This window comes from Struthio camelus, chromosome 1 (assembly GCF_040807025.1).
Source record: "Struthio camelus isolate bStrCam1 chromosome 1, bStrCam1.hap1, whole genome shotgun sequence".
NCBI classification, from domain to species: Eukaryota; Metazoa; Chordata; class Aves; order Struthioniformes; family Struthionidae; genus Struthio; species Struthio camelus.
In genome coordinates this window covers 124,785,014-124,803,887 of record NC_090942.1, presented here as the reverse complement: position 1 = coordinate 124,803,887, position 18,874 = coordinate 124,785,014, and the positions used below count along the sequence as shown (strand labels likewise).

Sequence of the window (18,874 nt, the reverse complement as noted above, 5' to 3'; positions counted from 1 at the left end):
TGGGGTGAAGATGCATGCCTGTCCTGACGCGCAAGGTGAGAGGTGTACGGGATGGAAAGATGCAAGGGCTGTGTATCCTACCCTCCACCCCTGTTAGTAAGTCCACCTTCCCAGTTATACTTGAAACCAAGAGGAAAGAAAAGATGCTGGTCATGAACACTACAGTGGTAAGCAAGCCCTGTGAGCCATTAGTGGCCAAGTCCTAGAGAAGAAGAGTAAAATCTTCTTGTACCAGCCATGCCCCTGCAGAACCACAGGCTTTGCAATCAGGTGTTATGGCTGCTGAATGCCCCACGCTTGCATAAATTGCTGCTTTTTCTCCATAATCCACTACAATATCCTGCTTAGGCTTGTAATGCCCCCGACCTGCTGACCCACCATGCCAGGCCTTGCTGTGAGGGACGAGCTGGTACCTTCTCTTGAGGTATGATAGCTGGCAGGATGAGGGGGTCTTCTGATCACATACAGCCATCTTATAATGCAGATGTCTATGAGTTACTGTTGCTCTAGGTTTCCTTCATAGATAAGGGAGAGAAACAGGCATTTCTGGGTGATTTTGTCTCATCTGAAGTAGACATCTAGATAGAGGAGATGAATCATGGCCTGAAGGTGCCGGTTCCTCTCCGCTGACAGCAGAGAACAACTCAAGGCAAGATGAATGCCCTCATGCCTGAACAACTTCATGCAGTAGAAACCGCCGTGTTTCTGGAGCAAGTGAAGCTGTAGTCCCTCAGGAAAGGTGCCCTCCTCCACCACAGCCCTGTTCCTGAGCCCCCCTGGCCCGGGGTCAGCTGCTCCCTGTGAGCTCACTTGCCCTTGCCACCTCCCCCTACACCCTAGCCCCAGTGAGCCCCTCACAGCTTTCCTGTGCCTCCTGCCCGCCAGCATATCACAGGAGACATCACCTCGCTTCATTGTTTTCACCAAACGAGGCAACCCATCCAGCCCACCCCAATGAAACCAGTTGCACCCAGGCGAGAGTGGGGTGGGAGCAAGACAGCGGGGCAGCTTTCATCCCTGTTAAACAAAAGCAAAAGCATACGTGTGGAAAGGCAGAAAAGAGAGCAGAGAGATTATACCATCCATCCCTTTGGCCCTGTGGAACTGTTTCTAGTGCAAGGCTATAGGGTTACAGCATATTACTGTGCTTCCTGGTCATTGGTCTCCCTTTGCCCTATAGGCTCAGCAACACCCCATCGACAAGCCTGAGGCAAACAACCTCATGCCTCATGATGTCTCATATTACCAATTACACATCATTACCTCCCTTGCTTTTTTTGTTCCATGGGTGACTTCAGTGAAACCACCCAAGGATTTAGTTTCTGTTCAGCAGAAGTGAAGGAAGCTAGGTCTTTTCCTCAAATGCTAATTAAGATTTAAAAACTAATGAGCAACATTCTGACTATGCTATTTGTTACTCAAAGAGCAAACTAGCTTGCTGATAGCCTGGCACTCTGCAGCTATCCATTTCCTTAGATAGGAGGAATGATTAAATATATGAAATGACCTTAATGATAGTTAAGTGACACTTGGAATATCAGACTTCTTAATTAGGTGAGAGCTAATACGTAATTACATTTTTGATTTATAGAGTGCTTTTTACACAGATAGCTTGGCCATGCTCTTAAAATTGTATCTTTTTAACAGTAATTTACTTAAAGTTGCTGTTGCAGCGAACCCAGCATAAAAATCACCATGAGAAACAGCAGTAATGATGAAGAGCCCACACAGTTGCACAAGGCTTCTGAGTGTGAGAATGGAAATCAAATTAAGATTTTGAACGTGCACTTGATGTGCAATTAATCTTTTAATCAGAAGAGTAGGATGTTTATTACTGTAATGAGCTGCTATCAATACCAGACCACAGTGACAATGGGTTAGCGATTCTCACTGCCAAAACAGCAGTGGCCAAATCCAACAAGCACATCAGTCCCCTACCTCAGCTGCCAGTGACTGCTCCTTGCTTCCTGACTATTGCACGAGGTTCACATGTTGCAGAAGTGCAGTCCGCTGCTCTCCTCTCACCTTGTGCCAACCCAGAACAAACGAAAGAAAGCAGAAAAAGGAGTGGAAGAAGTAAGTCCAACCCTTTTTCTTTTAATGTTTTCATAGATTTCAGGGCCAAGTTTTAAAATAGTACTTAGGCACTTAAGGAGACAGGTAAGATCACAGTGAGATACCCACGGACACCTTTGTCCATTTCTTCTTCTGACTAATTCCACCAAGGGCTTAGCCACATACATGCGTAACTAGAGAGCTACATGGGTCTCTGTGTCTAGAGTAGACAGACCACAGAGTCTGCTTGCATTGCATGGCCAAGGTGACCTATTGGCAGCAGAGGTACCTACAGCCTTGCCAGCACCTCTTTGCTCTATGTCACCTCTTCAGAGGTGCTGGACCTTACTCGTTTCTCCTGTCTCTCTGGCTCTTGGGGGGAATATCTGAGATAAGGGCAACTGGGTTGCAAAGAGGGACTTTGAGTCACCAGATTGTTCTAACCCCTCTCTCTAATTTAGCTTGTACAGGCAGCTTTACCAGCAATACGCATATCATTTAGAAAAAGGATTTATTGAGATTGCAGGTGGCATCTCTCACTTTGCAGGGAGCAACCAGAGCCTTGCATGCTTTCTCATATGCTGCACTTCCAGCAAGTCTGTGTCTCCTGGGTTTGTGGAGCTCAGCAAAGACAGCCTCCCTCCTCCCCTTTGAGTCACCTGCCTGCCACATCTACGTGTGACTGGCATATGGGAGCAGAGAAAAGACAAGTGCCTGTGTGCACACAAGTGGGCTTAGGGCTTCTGATTCCATCTGCAGGCCATCACCATAGGCAGGCCACCCCTATCCTGTCTTCACACACTGAAAAAGAACACACTTGGATGGCATTAAGACAGGACTCAACCTTGCTTAAGCATTGGAAAGGCCACTTAAAGGGGAGTAAGCTTCCAGCCTGCCCTGTCCCTGAGACTGAAGCAGTAATTCAGGAATTAAAGATTTTAGTACCAACAGGTCCAGGAGCAGCTGATACAGGTACAGTGAGCACCATCTGGTGGACAATAGTGCACAATGCTGTATTTCTTGGTTTGACACTTTCATAAACCTGATGGTTTTCTGTCTGTGTCCAATCAAGGTATTTTTAAGATTTTCAAAAGTGTCAAACTAATCCCGTGTGACCCTAAAAACAAAACCTTTCCTTGCAAAGGAAGTAGTTGAGAATAGGGAATAATTGTTACTGCAATAGCTTTGAAGTTGCCTCCCCCCTTTTTAATTAGCATTGCAGGTTTTTTTACATTGATTGCCTGACAGTGCCTGACTGTGGGATCGTACAGCCGCACTGACTCAGTGCAAGAACATAAATCAAATGGGAAGAGCACAAAATACAGAAAAGTAAGACTGAACTGAGACTGAGTGATCTGAGTGGTCACCCAGCCAATGCCTGGATCCTGTGGCAGCACCAAGTCCACCTGAAAGCACCTTGACTTGCCTAGGATCCTATCTATCTATCTAACCTGTATTAATGTTGCTATCAGCACAGGATCATGGAGTGCTTAGAACAAGGCATTTAAAATACCAGTAATTGAAGCTTTCTTTGAATAAAAACATCCATTTTTGCTATGTTACCTAGCGTGATTTTAAGTATATCTAAAAATGCTAAGATCAGGTCTCCCCAAGACAGCAAGAGGCACTAGGGAAAGATGTGACCCAGGCCATACCCTAGAGAAGAACTTTGGCAGCTCTGGGCAGACTTTTTAACCAGGACCATGAGAAAGCCAGCTGGGTACAAACACAAAATCCTAGTTTCTCTGTGAGCTTGCTACCTACAAACTGAGCACAGCCCTGCAGAAACTGAGCACAACCCTGTACTTCTTGACTGTTTGAAGACAGAGTCCTTAATGAACCAATTAACACTGGAGACAATTGACAGATGGGCATGTTTGTATAGCAAAGGTGTTTTCAGAAGCAGTGCTACTCTGCTCTGCTTCTAGAGTGGAAAGTGAGTTTCTGGTAGGCAGATGCACCAGCTTGATCCAGTCAGTGACAGGTAAACAGATATGTTATTGATTCACGACCCCAGAACGCCATGTCCTGGGATAACTCAGCTCTCGTAAAAATGATGCAAGTTTGGTTGGTTTACCAGTACTAATATTTCTGTTGCTTGATTATTCCATGTTACAAAATCAGCTTGCACTTATTTTTTCAGGGCAAAGGAGCAAATAGCTGTGTGATGACCCTGATATCCAGTGCATGCTTTCTCGCACCAGCTGCCAAGGTCATACCCAGACCCAAATCCTGCAGCTCATGCCATTTTTCCAGGCCATGCTGAGTGCACGCACTAAGGCTCTGCTCTCCTAGGGCCTTAAGCCACTATATACTTAGAGTATCCAGAAGTCCCATAGCATTTTCATGCAGTTTCAGAAGCAAGAAGAAGTAAGCTTTGGTAAGTCAGTAAGGACCACTGAAATCACTGAAGCTAAGCTATTGACTTATACCAGCTGCAGATTTGACCCTTCTAGCCCTGTCTTGTCTAACTTTAAACTGAATACACATCTACTTCATCACATGGCAGAGCCAGCTCTCTGCAGAGGGAAGTGCTGGCCCTGTGGCTTCCCAGTGCTCATCAGCCAGTTCCTTCTGTTCCTCCAGCACCTGGCTCACATGCTGGACAAGAGCAGGAGGGAGATCACATTTCTAGCATTTCCCGACACCCTCTTGTTCAGTATGAGGACGTGTCCTGTTCCCTCATTCCCCTCCCTTAAAGGATGTATAGTCCCCCCTCTCCCTCACCAGTCTACAATGACAAGTGCACTGTGGGAGCTTCTTAACACAGCCCACATATGCCCAGTTCAGCAAAAGATGGTGACAGCACAACCTGTTTATCCACAGCATGGCTACATCCAGCCCTGAGCTGCCGATGCCCATGGGAATGTAATGCAACGTGTGAGATAGACCTTGATTTCTTATCTCTGTCATTGTCATCTCTGTCATCGCACTATCCGAAAATTTATCCATGAAGCTGGGACAGAGTTTTTAAGTTATTAATAGCAACTGAAATAATAAATTATGGAGAAAAGAAATTATTTTAAAACAATTGAAGGCTGGGTCTCATCTCATCAGTTCCAAGGACATCACATGGCATGGCAAAGGCCAGAAGCTGGACACACATTCAATTCTGGAGCAATGAATCTGGCTGGGTCTTGATGTTGCTCCAGGAAGTTAATTGGCAGATTGCTATTAATTTCAATAAGAACAGGAACAGACCCTGTAAATTTGATGCTGAATTTGAAGTAACACAAAAACTGAGGGCCATTCAATAGTGCAAACAGCAATCTCAAAACTCATCAAAGAAAGTTTTTTCACATAGTTCAGCATTAGATGGAAGGACTCATGCCACAGAATTTCATAAGACCTTGGCCTTAGTCACAATATACAAAAAGGGAGAAGAAGTTTAGGTGATGAGCGCTTAGAAGGTATTTAAAAATGTGAACAATCGAGACTAACATCACCCACCATAGGATGAGACCCGCAAAAGAGGCAGATTGGCTTTTATCTACAAGCTGTGGTGTAGGGTAACAGTCCCTCTCAGAGCTGGAATACTGGGTTTGGTGGGCCTCATTTTCTAAGCCAGCATAGCAATTCTTGCATAGCAAACTGAAATATTTTTCTAGATACCAATACTACTGAGACTCGGGGGGAAATATGTCAGGAGCCTTCTTGGAAGCCAGAAGGCTAATGCTGCCATAAAAGGGAACATCTAAAACTCTTAATTGTTGCAAAATGATGTAGAAGTCTGGCAGATGTGATGAACGTTATCAGATACTCTCACGTGAATGTCTGTTCAAGGGTGTCAAGAGGGCAGGTCTTGCAGAGGCTCACATGATTAAAACGTATTATCATTTTCAGAATAATGTATTCCTCTTATATTACAAATACATGCTATATTAAATTATGGTTGGCATGTGCTGGTCAGTGTTCTCCTTTCAGACTAACACACATTTCTTGTTGTCCTACAATATATGCTTTTTAACATTTTTTTAAATTTTCACATAGTACTTAGTTTATCATCTTCCAGGTGTATGCACTGAAACACTTTTTACCTCTAATTTTACTGTTTTGTAGAGAACCCTATTGGCTGGAAATCCTGCCATTCCCACGGAGGAGTTACAGGCGCTACACTTGCCCCAGAACTGCCCTCCCTTCTGCACCCACTATCTGCACCATTTCTTCTGTTTGAAAACACTCTTTTCTCCTCCTTTGTAACAGACCATACAACTAGTGAGAGACTGACCAACTATATTGGAGGGGGCAAACTTTGCTATGCTGAAATGATAAAACAGTTAATAGAGAGGGCTGAGAAATTACGCCAGACTTCAATGAAATGAGAGACAGGAGAGCTCCAGGAGGGCCACTGATTGGGAAACAACAACAGCACCCAAGGGCCTAGCAGCCTGCAATGTCCCAGGAGATGCTGGCCCCAGTAGTCCTTGGTGACTCAATTCCTCCCACAGTCAGGTTGCCCAGCAGGCTGCACAACAGCAGAGCTGCCAGTCGTGTGGGAGACCCCCAGCATGGGAGTTTGGGGGTATTACCTAACTCCAGAATGGATGCTTAGCAGATATTGTTTAGATTTCTAAAGAGATGAAGCTTAAATAACTGGGCTGGCTATCAGTCTTCCAGCCCATGTGACTATTCAGCTGCCTCTGCCTCCCCTCCAAAAAACCTTGCAACTAATGTTGAAACCAAGCAGATGCCACCAAAGGCTCAGAAGTCTCTACTGTAGGGAGGTCCTTGAAGTGTGGAGAAAATCAGAGGCTTATAATACTGCCTGTACAAAAGGAAAGCTCAAGCATTACCGAGGCTACACCACTTCTCACGCAGCCAAGGAGGTCTAGAGGAAGAGAGGGAGGAGGTAAGGCTGGAGGCACCGTAGGGGGGAGGCTGGCACCGTGGAATGACCTATAGGCTGGGGGCAGGGAAGGTCACAGACAACAAGATGGGCAGTTGGGTTATTGCAGTAATGGGGTAGAGAGAATGCAGGAGGCCAGTCCCTAGGAAACCAGACTTGTGTAGTTCTGCTGTTCGCACAAACCAGCTCATCCTTAACTCTTGAACCCAGAGCAGTTCAGGCTGTTCTGGGAAATAACATCAGTCAGTTCTGAGGGAAAAGTGTGAGTCTGAAATCAGCAACGTGCCTTCTCTCACACTTACGGGCCCAGACCCACAAAGGAATGTGGGTTTTTAAATCCTACCAATACCAACAGGAGCCAGATACCTAGATACAGTAACAGTAAGATACTCAAAGGTATCAGCCTGTCAGCCTCACCTCCATCCTGGGAAAGGTGATGGAACAGCTCCTCCTGAAGGTCATCACTAAGCATCTGGAGGACAAGAAGGTGATCAGGAGTAGTCAGCATGGATTCACCAAAGGGAAATCATGCTTGACCAATCTGATAGCCTTCTATGACGGAATGACTGGCTGGGTAGATGAGGGCAGAGCAGTGGATGTTGTCTCCCTGGGCTTCAGCAAGGCTTTGGACACTGTCTCCCATCACATCCTCATAGGTAAACTCAGGAAGTGTGGGCTAGATGAGTGGACAGTGAGGTGGATTGAGAACTGGCTGGATGGCAGAGCTCAGAGGGTTGTGGTGAATGGCGCAGAGTCAAGTTGGAGGCCTGTAGCTAGTGGTGTCCCCCAGGAGTCAGTCCTGGGTCCAGTCTTGTTCAACGTATTCATCAATGACCTGGAGGAAGGGACAGAGTGCACCCTCAGCAAGTTTGCTGATGATACTACAGTGTGGGGGGAGAGGGGGGGGAGTGGCTGACACACCAGAAGGCTGTGCTGCCATTCGGAGGGACCTGGACAGGCTGGAGAGGTGGGCGGAGAGGAACCTCCTGAAGTTCAACAAAGGCAAGTGCAAGGTCCTGCACCTAGGCAGGAATAATCCCATGCACCAGGACAGGATGGGGGTTGACCTGTTGGAAAGCAGCTCTGCAGAGAAGGACCTGGGAGTCCTGGTGGATAACAAGTTAAACATGAGCCAGCAACGTGGCCTTGTGGCCAGAAGGGCCAATGGTATCCTGGGGTGCATTAGGCAGAGTGTTGCCAGCAGGTGGAGGGAGGTGATCCTGCCCCTCTCCTCAGCCCTGGGGAGGCCTCACCTGGAGTTCTGTGTCCAGTTCTGGGCTCCCCAGTACAAGAGAGACATGGCACTCCTGGAGAGAGTCCAGCGGAGGGCTACCAAGATGATTAGAGGGCTGGAGCACCTCTCCTATGAAGAAAGACTGCAAGAGCTGGGCCTGTTCAGCCTGGAGAAGAGGAGATTGAGAGGGGATCTCATCAACGTGTACAAGTATCTGAAGGGGGAGTGTCAAGAAGATGAGGCCAGTCTCTTCTCCGTGGTGCCCAGTGAGAGGACAAGAGGCAATGGGCAGAAACTGAACGACAGGAAGTTCCATCTGAACCTGAGAAAAAACTTCTTCACTGTGAGGGTGACAGAGCATTGGAACAGGTTGCCCAGAGAGATGGTGGAGTCTCCTTCGCTGGAGATATTCAAAACCCGCCTGGATGTGATCCTGGGAAATATGCTCTAGGTGACCCTGCTTGAACAGGGAGGTTGGACTAGATGATCTCCAGAGGTCCCTTCCAACCTAAACGATTCTGTGATTCTGTGATCAGCCATTTCTTTGTCTCACCTGTTGGGCACACATCTCTCCAAGTGGGGTATCACAGAATTACAGAATGGCCAAGTTTGGAAGGGACCTCTGGAGAGCATCTAGTCCAACCTCCCTGCTCAAGCAGGGTCATCTAGAGCACGTTGCACAGGATTGCATCCAGGCAAGTTTTGAATATCTCCAGCAAAGGACACTCCACAACCTCTCTGGGCAACCTGCGCCAGGGCTCACTGTGCTTGACCCTCACAGTCAAGAAGTTTCTCTTCATGTTTAGGTGGAACTTCCTGTGTTTCAGTTGGTGCCCTTTGCCTCTTATCCTGTCACTAGGCACCACTGAGAAGTCTGGCCCCATCCTCTTGACACCCTCCCTTCAGATACTTGTATGCATTTATCCAGTCTCCTCTCAACTTTCTCTTCTGCAGGCTGAACAGGCCCAGCTCTCGCAGCCTTTCCTCACAGGAGAGATGCTCCACTCCCCTCATCATCTTTGCAGCCCTCTGCTGGCCTCTCTCCAGTAGTGCCATGTCTCTCTTGTCCTGGGGAGCCCAGAACTGGACACAGAACTCCAGAGGTGGCCTCCCCAGGGCTGAGGAGAGGGGCAGGATCACCTCCCTCCACCTGCTGGCAACACTCTGCCTAATGCACCCCAGGATACCATTGGCCTTCTTGGCCACAAGGCCACGTTGCTGGCTCATGCTTTACTTGTTATCCACCAGGACTCCCAGGTCCTTCTCTGCAAAGCTTGTCTTCAGCAGGTCAGCCCCCAGCATGCAGTGGTCCGTGGGGTTATTCCTCCCTAGGTGCAGGACCCTGCACTTGCCTTGGTTGAACCTCATGAGGTTCCTCTCTGCCCACCTCTCCAGCCTCTCCAGGTCCCTCTGAATGGCAGCACAGTCTTCTGGTGTGTCAGCCACTCCCCCCAGTTTAGTATCATCAGCAAACTTGCTGAGGGTGCACTCTGTCCCTTCCTCCAGGTCATTGATGAATATATTGAACAAGACTGGACCCAGGACTGACCCCTGGGGGACACCACTAGCTACAGGCCTCCAACTAGACTTTGTGCCACTGACCACAACCCTCTGAGCTCTGCCATCCAGCCAGTTCTCAATCCACCTCACTGTCCACTCGTCTAGCCCACACTTCCTGAATTTACCTATGAGGATGTGATGGGAGACAGTGTCCAAAGCCTTGCTGAAGCCCAGGGAGACAACATCCACTGCTCTGCCCTCATCTACCCAGCCAGTCATTCCGTCATAGAAGGCTATCAGATTGGTCAAGCATGATTTCCCTCTGGTGAATCTGTGCTGACCACTCCTGATCACCTTCTTGTCCTCCACATGCTTGGTGAGGATCTCCAGGAGGAGCTGTTCCATCACCTTTCCAGGGATGGAGGGGAGGCTGACAGGCCTGTAGTGTCCTGGCTCCTCCTCCTTGCTCTTTTTGAAGACTGGCGTGACATTGGCTTTCTTCCAGTCCTCAGGCACCTCTCCTGATCTCCAGGACCTTTCCAAGATGGTGGAGAGTGGCCTAGCTCCCTCAGCACTCGTGGGTGCATCCCATCGGGGCCCATGGATTATGTGGATGTCAAGTTTGGACAAAAGATCTCTAACTCGATCCTCCTCGACCAAGGGGGAGTCTTCCTTTCTCCAGACTTCCTCTCTTGTCTCCAAGGTCTGGAATTCCTGAGGCCTGGCCTTAGCAGTGAAGACTGAAGCAAAGAAGGCATTCAATAACTCTGCCTTCTCTGTATCCTCTGTCACCAGGGCACCCACCCCATTCAGCAGCGGGCCCACATTTTCCCTGGTCTTCCTTTTGGTCTTGATGTCTTGGAAGAAGCCCTTCTTGTTGTCCTTGACATCCCTTGCCAGATTTAATTCCAGATGGGCCTTAGCCTTCCTTGTTGCATTCCTGCACACTCTGACAACGTCCCTGTATTCCTCCCAAGTGGCCTGTCCCCTTTTCCATGTTCTGTGTACTTCCTTCTTCTGTTGGAGTTTTGCCAGGAGTTCCTTGCTCAGCCATGCAGGTCTCCCACCCACTTTGCTGGACTTCTTGCTCAGAGGGATGCACCACTCTTGAGCCTGGAGGAACTGATGCTTGAATATTAACCTGATGCTTGAATATTATGTACCTACTGAAGCCTGACTGAATGGCACTTCGAACTGAGGAAGCAACCCGCTGTGAAAAGGAAAATCGTGGCTATTCCTCGTCCCATTTTCAAAGAGTTCCCAGAGTCTAGACACCACACTATGGCTGTAGAGGGATTTTTTTTTATTGCAATAAGGCAAATAGTAAGGCCATATCTATTAGATCTAGTTTTTCTTGTTTAATCTAGCTCAGAGAGATTGTGCCTCTCTTGAATCACATACTAGACCAAGATTAGCTCTGTCTTTGGTAGCATTGGCCCCCTCCCCTTCCTGCAACTAGAACAGGCTCCAAATTTCATGGTAAAATAAAAACAGTAGATGGCTTAGGAATGTAAAATTGTAAAAATAGAGATTTTATTTGTAAACCTTTTTTGAAAAATCATTGAACTTTTACAGTTTTCTTCAGAGAGTTTAAAGATATCTTGTATAAACAAATCCCAGAATTCTGTAGTACAGCTCTGCTGTACCTGATCTTTAGTTCAACGTTATTTCTAAGGACATCAGAAAAGTTTAATAACAAGGAATTTGCTATTTAAAGCAAACCCCTAAAAAGAAAGTAAGCAACATTAACACGAGCAAGAGCACTCATTCGTATTTTCAACACACAGCTCACCAGAGAACTTATATTTACTGACAGAAGGCATCATCAAATGACTGCTTGCAGAGAATACAGCTCCAAAGCACATTATGTTTAAAACCCAGATAAAACAGTTGTAACAAATATTAATCACACTGAATTTCCTTCAGTGAAGTAGGCCATGACTCCAAACCCCAGACCTGTGCAGAGTGACAGCCAAGCAGATACTGTGCTGAAGGAAAGACAGAGTGAATTGTGCAACAGCCTCCTTTCATTAGTCCCTACAAAAAAATATTCCAGCCAGAGGCATAAATCATCAGCACAACTGTTTGTGCAGAGACGATATAAACATTCACGCAGCCCTCCCTTCTGAACTGGTGTAGCCCTTCAGCCCTGCATGGTAATATCGCTGCTAAGCTGAGGACAGAGGAGCAAGGCTTTGTGCAACCTCCCTCATTATGGTGGTGATACAGCCTGCATCAAATGAGCCTCTGTCCAGTGAGGGGCAACAACTGGACAGATTCACCTTTCAGCTTAACCAGGGTCCTCAGCAGGTTTCCTCCAGAAACTGCACTGTAGTGCAGGAGAGGAGGTATAAAAAAAAAAAATAGCACTGGCCACACCCAGAGGACAGCAGAGCAGTTTGTGCTCCACCACTGCGCTGAGGTCCTTTATCTGCTGATGCCCCACAACATGCCATAGTTCTGGACGCCTCCTTGCTCTAACCCATGCCGACTAAACATAACGTAATCTACAAAGACGAAGGACCCAGGCAGTTCAAGGGGCGTGAGCCAGCGCCTCAGGATATTCAGTACCCCAACATGCAAGCTGGGCACTGACGTACAGATAAAATATGCAGATGCAGGGAGAACTGGTGTGAGGTGAAATACATAATTCCTAATGAAAATATGTGCAGTGATATACTACCATTTATTATTAGTTCAACAATGTGTCCCAAGCAAAAAAGTACACCACAGGAAAAACAGACTGTAACCTCATTGGGATTGCAACTTAGAGTGGTGAAAGCAGATGAAGGCCATTTATTTTTATTCTTGCCAAAAAAAAAAAAAGGCTAGTCCAATACCATTGGATCCTTCACATTGATTTCAGTGGATTCCACATTGGGCTTATCAAGAGGAATGTAAAATGACATTATATGACACACCTTTAAAAGGCAAAAATAGATGAGTAAAACTACTTCATCCCAAATTAATCTTTCATCTCCCTTCCCAGATCTTTCTGTAGCATGCTAAGGCTATGTAATTACTGATTTCTTATTAAATCACATCCATACCTAGACAATATACATTTGTCACCAAAAAAAAGCACATTTGTTTCTTCAGAGCCTAACAACTAACCTTGAATTCTAAAGCCTCCAGATTAATTTCCTGCTCTACCAGAGACTCGGAGAGCAAGCCTCTATAGCCCAAATCCATCCCATTTCCCTTTAGGCTCCTAGCCAACCCACATATGCTAGAAAACTAGTTGCCCTGGGTTCATTCTGTTGTCAGGGGAGAGAAAGAGGCACCCTCAGATGGTGATACAAATCACAGGTGAGGTGAATCACCTTTGGCTAAGTAAATAAAGCTCAATAGAATGAATCTGGGCTCAGATGTTTATTCAGATCATCTGCTATAGATGCTAAGCTCAGTCACTCTGATTGCTGTCATCTGCATTTAAGAGAGCAACCAGTAATTAAAATTTGGCCTTTCTTTATAGTCAATGAATAGAAATCATTGCAACACCTATAGTGGATAAGCTGAACAGAAGTTTCTGCGTCTTTTCTGTTTGTACAATGGGGAAAATCCTCACCCCATACCTGAGAGCAATGTTATAAGGATATTTCATTAGAAGTTGTAGGTATTCAGGAATTCAGTGATGGATGTTGGGAAGGAGAGTGTAGGGTTATCTTAGGTTAACAAAAACAATTAACATAGAATTTTAAAACAGAATTATACTAATTTTTCTTCATACCCTAAACATGTAAGACAGACTGATGGCTTATATTATAAGTGTTTGTAGACAAAATTTCCCAGGAGTCCATTAGGTTCAACCAAGTATTTACCTGAGTTTTTCTTCATATAAAAGTAGGCCAATGTTATTAGAAAAAGTAGCACTAATGCAACTCCAAGTAGAACTCCGAGGACAATCACTGCTACTTTCCAGGCAGGACTTTCTCCAGGGGATGACTGAGCAGACAGTGCTGGAAATTTAAAGCATGGTTTAAAAACGTTAGCTAGAAACAGCTAAAAGCAAAGCAGGCATAAGAAAGCTTGGAGCCCTGCGTGACAGCTGCATTTCACTTTCGGACAGCAGATGCTTTGAAACTTCTAAATAGTGCTTAAAATGTTTTTGTACGTAGTAAAGTTTGTCAGGTAGAAAATTTTATGGCCCTCTCTCTGTCTCTGAATGTCCCTGAGATCTGTGCGTGACATCTGCAGTCAGCAGCTCTGAGAATTTGCTCAGCAGAAAGTTTCTGGAAGAGACGGAGAGGAGAGAGCTCCAAGCTGCACCTCCACAGTCACTCCAAGGTGTGAAAACAAGGGTGCAAAATGAAGCTGTAGATAATTTAACCCTCCCAGTCCCAGTACCTGCAAACGTAATTCTGTAAAATTAATTGTGGCCTAGTCTGCCAGCCACACTCATGCTTACCCAAGAGCAGTTCACTGAAACCAAAATCTCCAGATTAACAGGCCAAATTCCTAATAGGCCAAATTAAGAAAGCTTGCTGGTTGCCAGCTGAAGGCAATCAAAGGCCTGTAGAACCACATGCAAGATTATTTCATCTCTGTGGTAAAGCTGCATGTAATGACGGTGGAAGAGCACACAGACTAAATTATATTTCTAGCCAGTATTTCACAAAGGAAGGTTTTTAACTGGGGCAGAAAGAGCACCTATTTTGCTTGAAAACTCCTCAACTCATAGCCGCTCAAGGCAGCGTGCTACCAGTACTGCAGGCCTGGCAGATATTGTATTTTGCATGGCTATCCTTCTGCACACATTCTGCTTTCCCTCTGGGCCTCTCAGCAGCTCTGCACTACTTTTGCACTGCTAAAGCCATGCTGCCTCTGGCCAGAGAAGCAGGGGCCAAAGGTTTTTGAGGGCTGTCCAACAAAGGAGATGAACTTTCCATCACATCCGTGCCCAGGCAGCAGTACTGCAGATGCCACTACAGAAGACATACGGAGCCTTCCCACTCCCTTCTGCACAAAAAGTTCATCTTAGGATCAGTGTGGATAGTTTAAAGACAACAGACACTGCAAAAAGAAGCTCACCCAGCCCTCCTTCTGGGTGCATAAACTCATCCATTGAGCCTTGGATCCTGGAAGGACACGTGTGGTGGCTCTTTAAAATAGATCAGCAATCTACATGATAGCTGGAATATGCTTTCTGTGAACGTTGTTCAAGAAGCTTATGTGAAAGACTTGAATCTCTTAAAAGGAAAAAGTTGATTTATCAACTGTTGTGCAGAGCAAATTTGACCCTTTGAAACCCTACACCATCACAGAGAAGCTGTTTTAACATGACTTACATTGTATGGTTACTTCAGTTTGGTCGCCAAACTTGCTTTTTAATATATCACTTAAGTATGCCTGCAGAACATTCACATCAATGAGCTCTTGTTTTTGCAGCAGAAAAACAAAATAGGCAATCACACTCCCAGGTCTGAATCCAAGCATCACAATATCGAAGCGGTCATCCTTCAATTTCATGTGCATCTCTCTAACAACCTGTATAAATGGAAAATGATATTTTTCCATTGTGTCAGGTAAAAGGCAGCGCAAGAATTATTGTGTACACACACCAGGACATTCATTTTCTGTACTCATCATTCTTTTCGGGCAATCTCGTCAGAATAACAACTAATTGAATAACAACAGTAATTTTGGTCTGTAGCATAAAAATACTTACTGAAGGAAGATTCTGGGGCAATGTACAGCCTCGGGCTGAAGAAATGAAATCAAAGTTTGACTTCCAAAGCACTAATCTTGTTTAGTTAGCTATCAATGAATAATTCATAGGAATTAGTTATTCTCCACTGTCTATAAAGCTATATAGGACCGCGACTGCACACGATGTGGTATCTCTAAAGTGCGCATAAAATTTCTAACCTTATCTTTGCTGTCCTCGAGTTTTTTAACATGTACAATTAAACTTCCAGCATGGTCGCGCACACACTACCAAGTCAGAACTTGACATTAGAGATTTAGAACAGACAAAATGGTGCTCTTTTCACCAGATTATCAAAGTCATGACATTACAGAAGAACTGTGCAAAGAGATACAAGGGTCTGATTTGTCTCTCAATCATTCTGGAATAAATTAAGTGTAATTCCATTGTGTTGATTGGAATGATTTCAAGTTTACACTGAGGTCTCTGTACGAACAATCTTGCCCAGTGCTTTCATGTAGCTAGAAGACAAGAATAGGCAGTCCTTTCCTTCTAAATAACAGCAGTTGAAACTTTTCTGTCAGGACTGATTTTTATAGAAAATTAGCTAATTGAGTCAAAAAGTATCTTCTTGCTGTGGAAAAAATCTGATATTTTACCAGAAAACAAAAGTCTACAAGATTACTACTTTTCATACGTGATGGTGCTAAGACCCCTGCTCTGAAGCATTGCTCAGCTGTCTACCTTCAGCTTTCTCTATGGGATAATCTCCCAGCCCAAACTACACATCCTATAACGCTCTCTGGCCAGGGACTTCAATAAAGCATTTATTTTCCTCTCCATGATATGGTACTTCATGGGAGAACACATTTTAAGTGGTCCAAATAGGGAACCTGGCATATACAGGTGAAAGCATAACATATCAAAACATCAGCTACATTGTGCTAGTACTGTGGAATGTAAACAAAATGGTTCTATATTCAAAACTGTATAAAAATCCAACATAGAAATAGACTACATTTTCAGTTATATTGGTACAGCTTCCCCTTGGTTTTGCCAGCTTTTAAAGAACAATATTGTAATAGTCACACTGGCACGCTGCACAGGGCATGATTGAAAGTTTATAAAAGGTGGCAAAGAGGTTTCTCCTGCATTCCATCAAGCTTGGAGGAAACCTTTTAAATTCACTGAAGTGAGTTTTTTATCCATAAATGGAAAAATTAACAGTAATAAGACAAGGCTACATCTCAGTTGACACTGTGGGAACAAATTAATTACTACTCATGAAATCCATGGAGATTCTTGGCTAAAAAGTGTGATAATCATGCTAAAAAATGATTTTCTCTTCTGGTTATTTAAAAGCAGTCTACCCCTGTCTTGCAGTAGTTTCACTTTTCCAACTGCCTCAAGCATACCAGGATTCCTGAGAGGTATGTAAATTATTAGTCCTTTTCCTTAACATCCTTTTGAAGGCAGCTGAGCTGCACACTGCTGCTTCTTTCTATCAGCTTTACTAGGCTCTTCACTGTTTCTGAACTTTCATTTTCTGTCCTCAGTTCCTCCCCCATATGGTCACCTTGATACCTCCACAACTGCTGCTACAAAGCAAATTCACAATAACCTGAAGTAACAGTACCCACTTGTAAAGGTCCAATAACTCCAGGTATGTGTTGAAATGTTATTTTAGAGCATTAGTCTTTTCCCTCTCCACTCGCATCTGTTTAGCAAGGAGGGAGAAAATAAACATAATGGGACATTCCCTGTATCTATAAAGAGATTTTTAAAGTATTTCTTGCTAAATACTTTACGTTTGAGGACTGGTTGGGAACATACCCCTCCTCGCTGGTCAATGTGCTTTCGCTCCCTTTGTCACGGCAGTTCTTGTTGAGCAAGTGCTTCATATACTGTTTTATCAAGGAGGTGGTGTATTTTTCTCCTACCTAAATTTTAATTAAACTATAAGACTAAGTGACTGATGTTGCTAATGACAATAATTTCATTAGTCCATCCACGATGGTAAAGAAGATTACAGCAACTTACTTCTGTTTTGATACTCTCAGACATTGTCTTGTAGTCTTCACTATCAGAGTTATAAAGCGTATGATTAAATGTCTGGCTTTTTAACAAAACACTGCAGGCGAATGCTTGGTAATCTGGAAAAAAAAAAGGTGAATCCCAGGATATCACTCCACAAATGCTTTTTGGACTTTTATTATCTCATGCTATTGGTTTATAATGAACTAATCAAATAATAAGAAAGAAGTGTATCACATATGTGGGTCTAATGCACTGGCTTCCTCTTCAAATTTGTCGCCCATCACCATCTTCACAACTTGTTAAACATTCCTATATTATTCAAGGCACATCCTAGTCCTTAATTTGACAGCTGCTCTCCCACTGATTTCAGTAGAAGCAAGATGAGTCTATTAGATCCCGCAAGACATTGAGCACATTTAAATCCTCCTAAGTAGGTGGATAAGCCCTAAGCCAAAAGTACACTTTACATAGAAAAGTCCAGCCTAAAAATAACGCTGGAAGCTGACGCTGAAGTTTGATGGAGGCAATTTCCTCGCCTTATGGCCAAAGAAGTACAGACTTGGAATGCTATCTGAACTGACATAACAAACTGGATGACAAAATACTCATGAAAGACATTGTGAAACGATACCGCATAGTTATGAATAAATACATTTTAAAATGCCAGAAATCTTACTTGAGCATACAGTATGTTTTAAGTCAGTACAGCCATGATTTTGTGGTGAGCAAAACTCACTTCCAGTAAAACAGGAAGCAGGATCTGTAAAATAAATAAAAATCAAGATAATTGCCCCTCTGTGCATTGATGTTTGTTGCAAATAAGAAAATATTAGGGTGAAAAACCTTCTCTGCACTCAATCTAGCGCATCATACCTCTAAACTGAAATAGGTGAAAGGTTTATTCATAATCAAGAAGTCACCTAAACAGCATGCTGTTTCACTCTGTGAGAAATTAGAATTGCAGACTGTAAAAATGGAATACATCAGCAGAAAGGCAGGTGGTTGGTGGGTAGGTGGTATTTGAGCACTTCACTGAGATTATGTTCAGAACTCTGATTTCCTATAGGAGTAAAAGATACAAGTTGCACTCTATGTGCTTGTGCAACTAAGGCAACCTGTAGGTATAGTTTTCAGAAGTAAAAGTCACCTGCAATTTCATTTAAAAAACATATGCATCATGAAGGCTCAAAACATCAGTATGCTTGTCTAGACTAGCTTATGCAAGTTACTTTAAATAGATCAAACTAGTAGTAAAGGGTAGTTCTGGAGTTTTTATATGGTTTGCTCATTCGGTGCAACATCAGCTTCCTTCACAAAATTGAACACAGTATTTAACTCAAAGTGGAATTACTTGATCTTTATCGCTCTTCTCAATTAGTTCACAAACACTTTTCTTGTAGGGCAGACATACTTCAGACTACAAAAGGGAACAAATTTTTAGAAAATAAGGGAACCAATAAATAAAAGCCCCTGAACTGAAGTACTGAAAGATTTGAATAGAAGTGATTATGAGAATTGCTTGACTCTGTGGTCCTAAAGCCTAAGCCAGAGGGAA

The 18,874-nt window shown here is 44.3% G+C and overlaps 1 protein-coding gene across 1 annotated transcript in view; it reads right to left on the bottom strand.

Moving 5' to 3' along the window:
* Positions 1 to 11,147: 11,147 nt before the first annotated feature.
* The window catches only part of LOC138065801 (uromodulin-like 1), a 15,550-nt gene continuing 7,823 nt past the window's right edge, over positions 11,148 to 18,874 (bottom strand). The window contains exons 9-12 of the mRNA XM_068931213.1: positions 17,996 to 18,079; positions 17,323 to 17,435; positions 14,924 to 15,122; positions 11,148 to 13,594 (exon numbers count right to left, since the gene is read on the bottom strand). Of these exons, the coding sequence (XP_068787314.1) occupies positions 13,398 to 13,594; positions 14,924 to 15,122; positions 17,323 to 17,435; positions 17,996 to 18,079 (593 nt within the window). The 3' untranslated portion in view covers positions 11,148 to 13,397. The remainder of the gene's footprint in view (positions 13,595 to 14,923; positions 15,123 to 17,322; positions 17,436 to 17,995; positions 18,080 to 18,874) is intronic.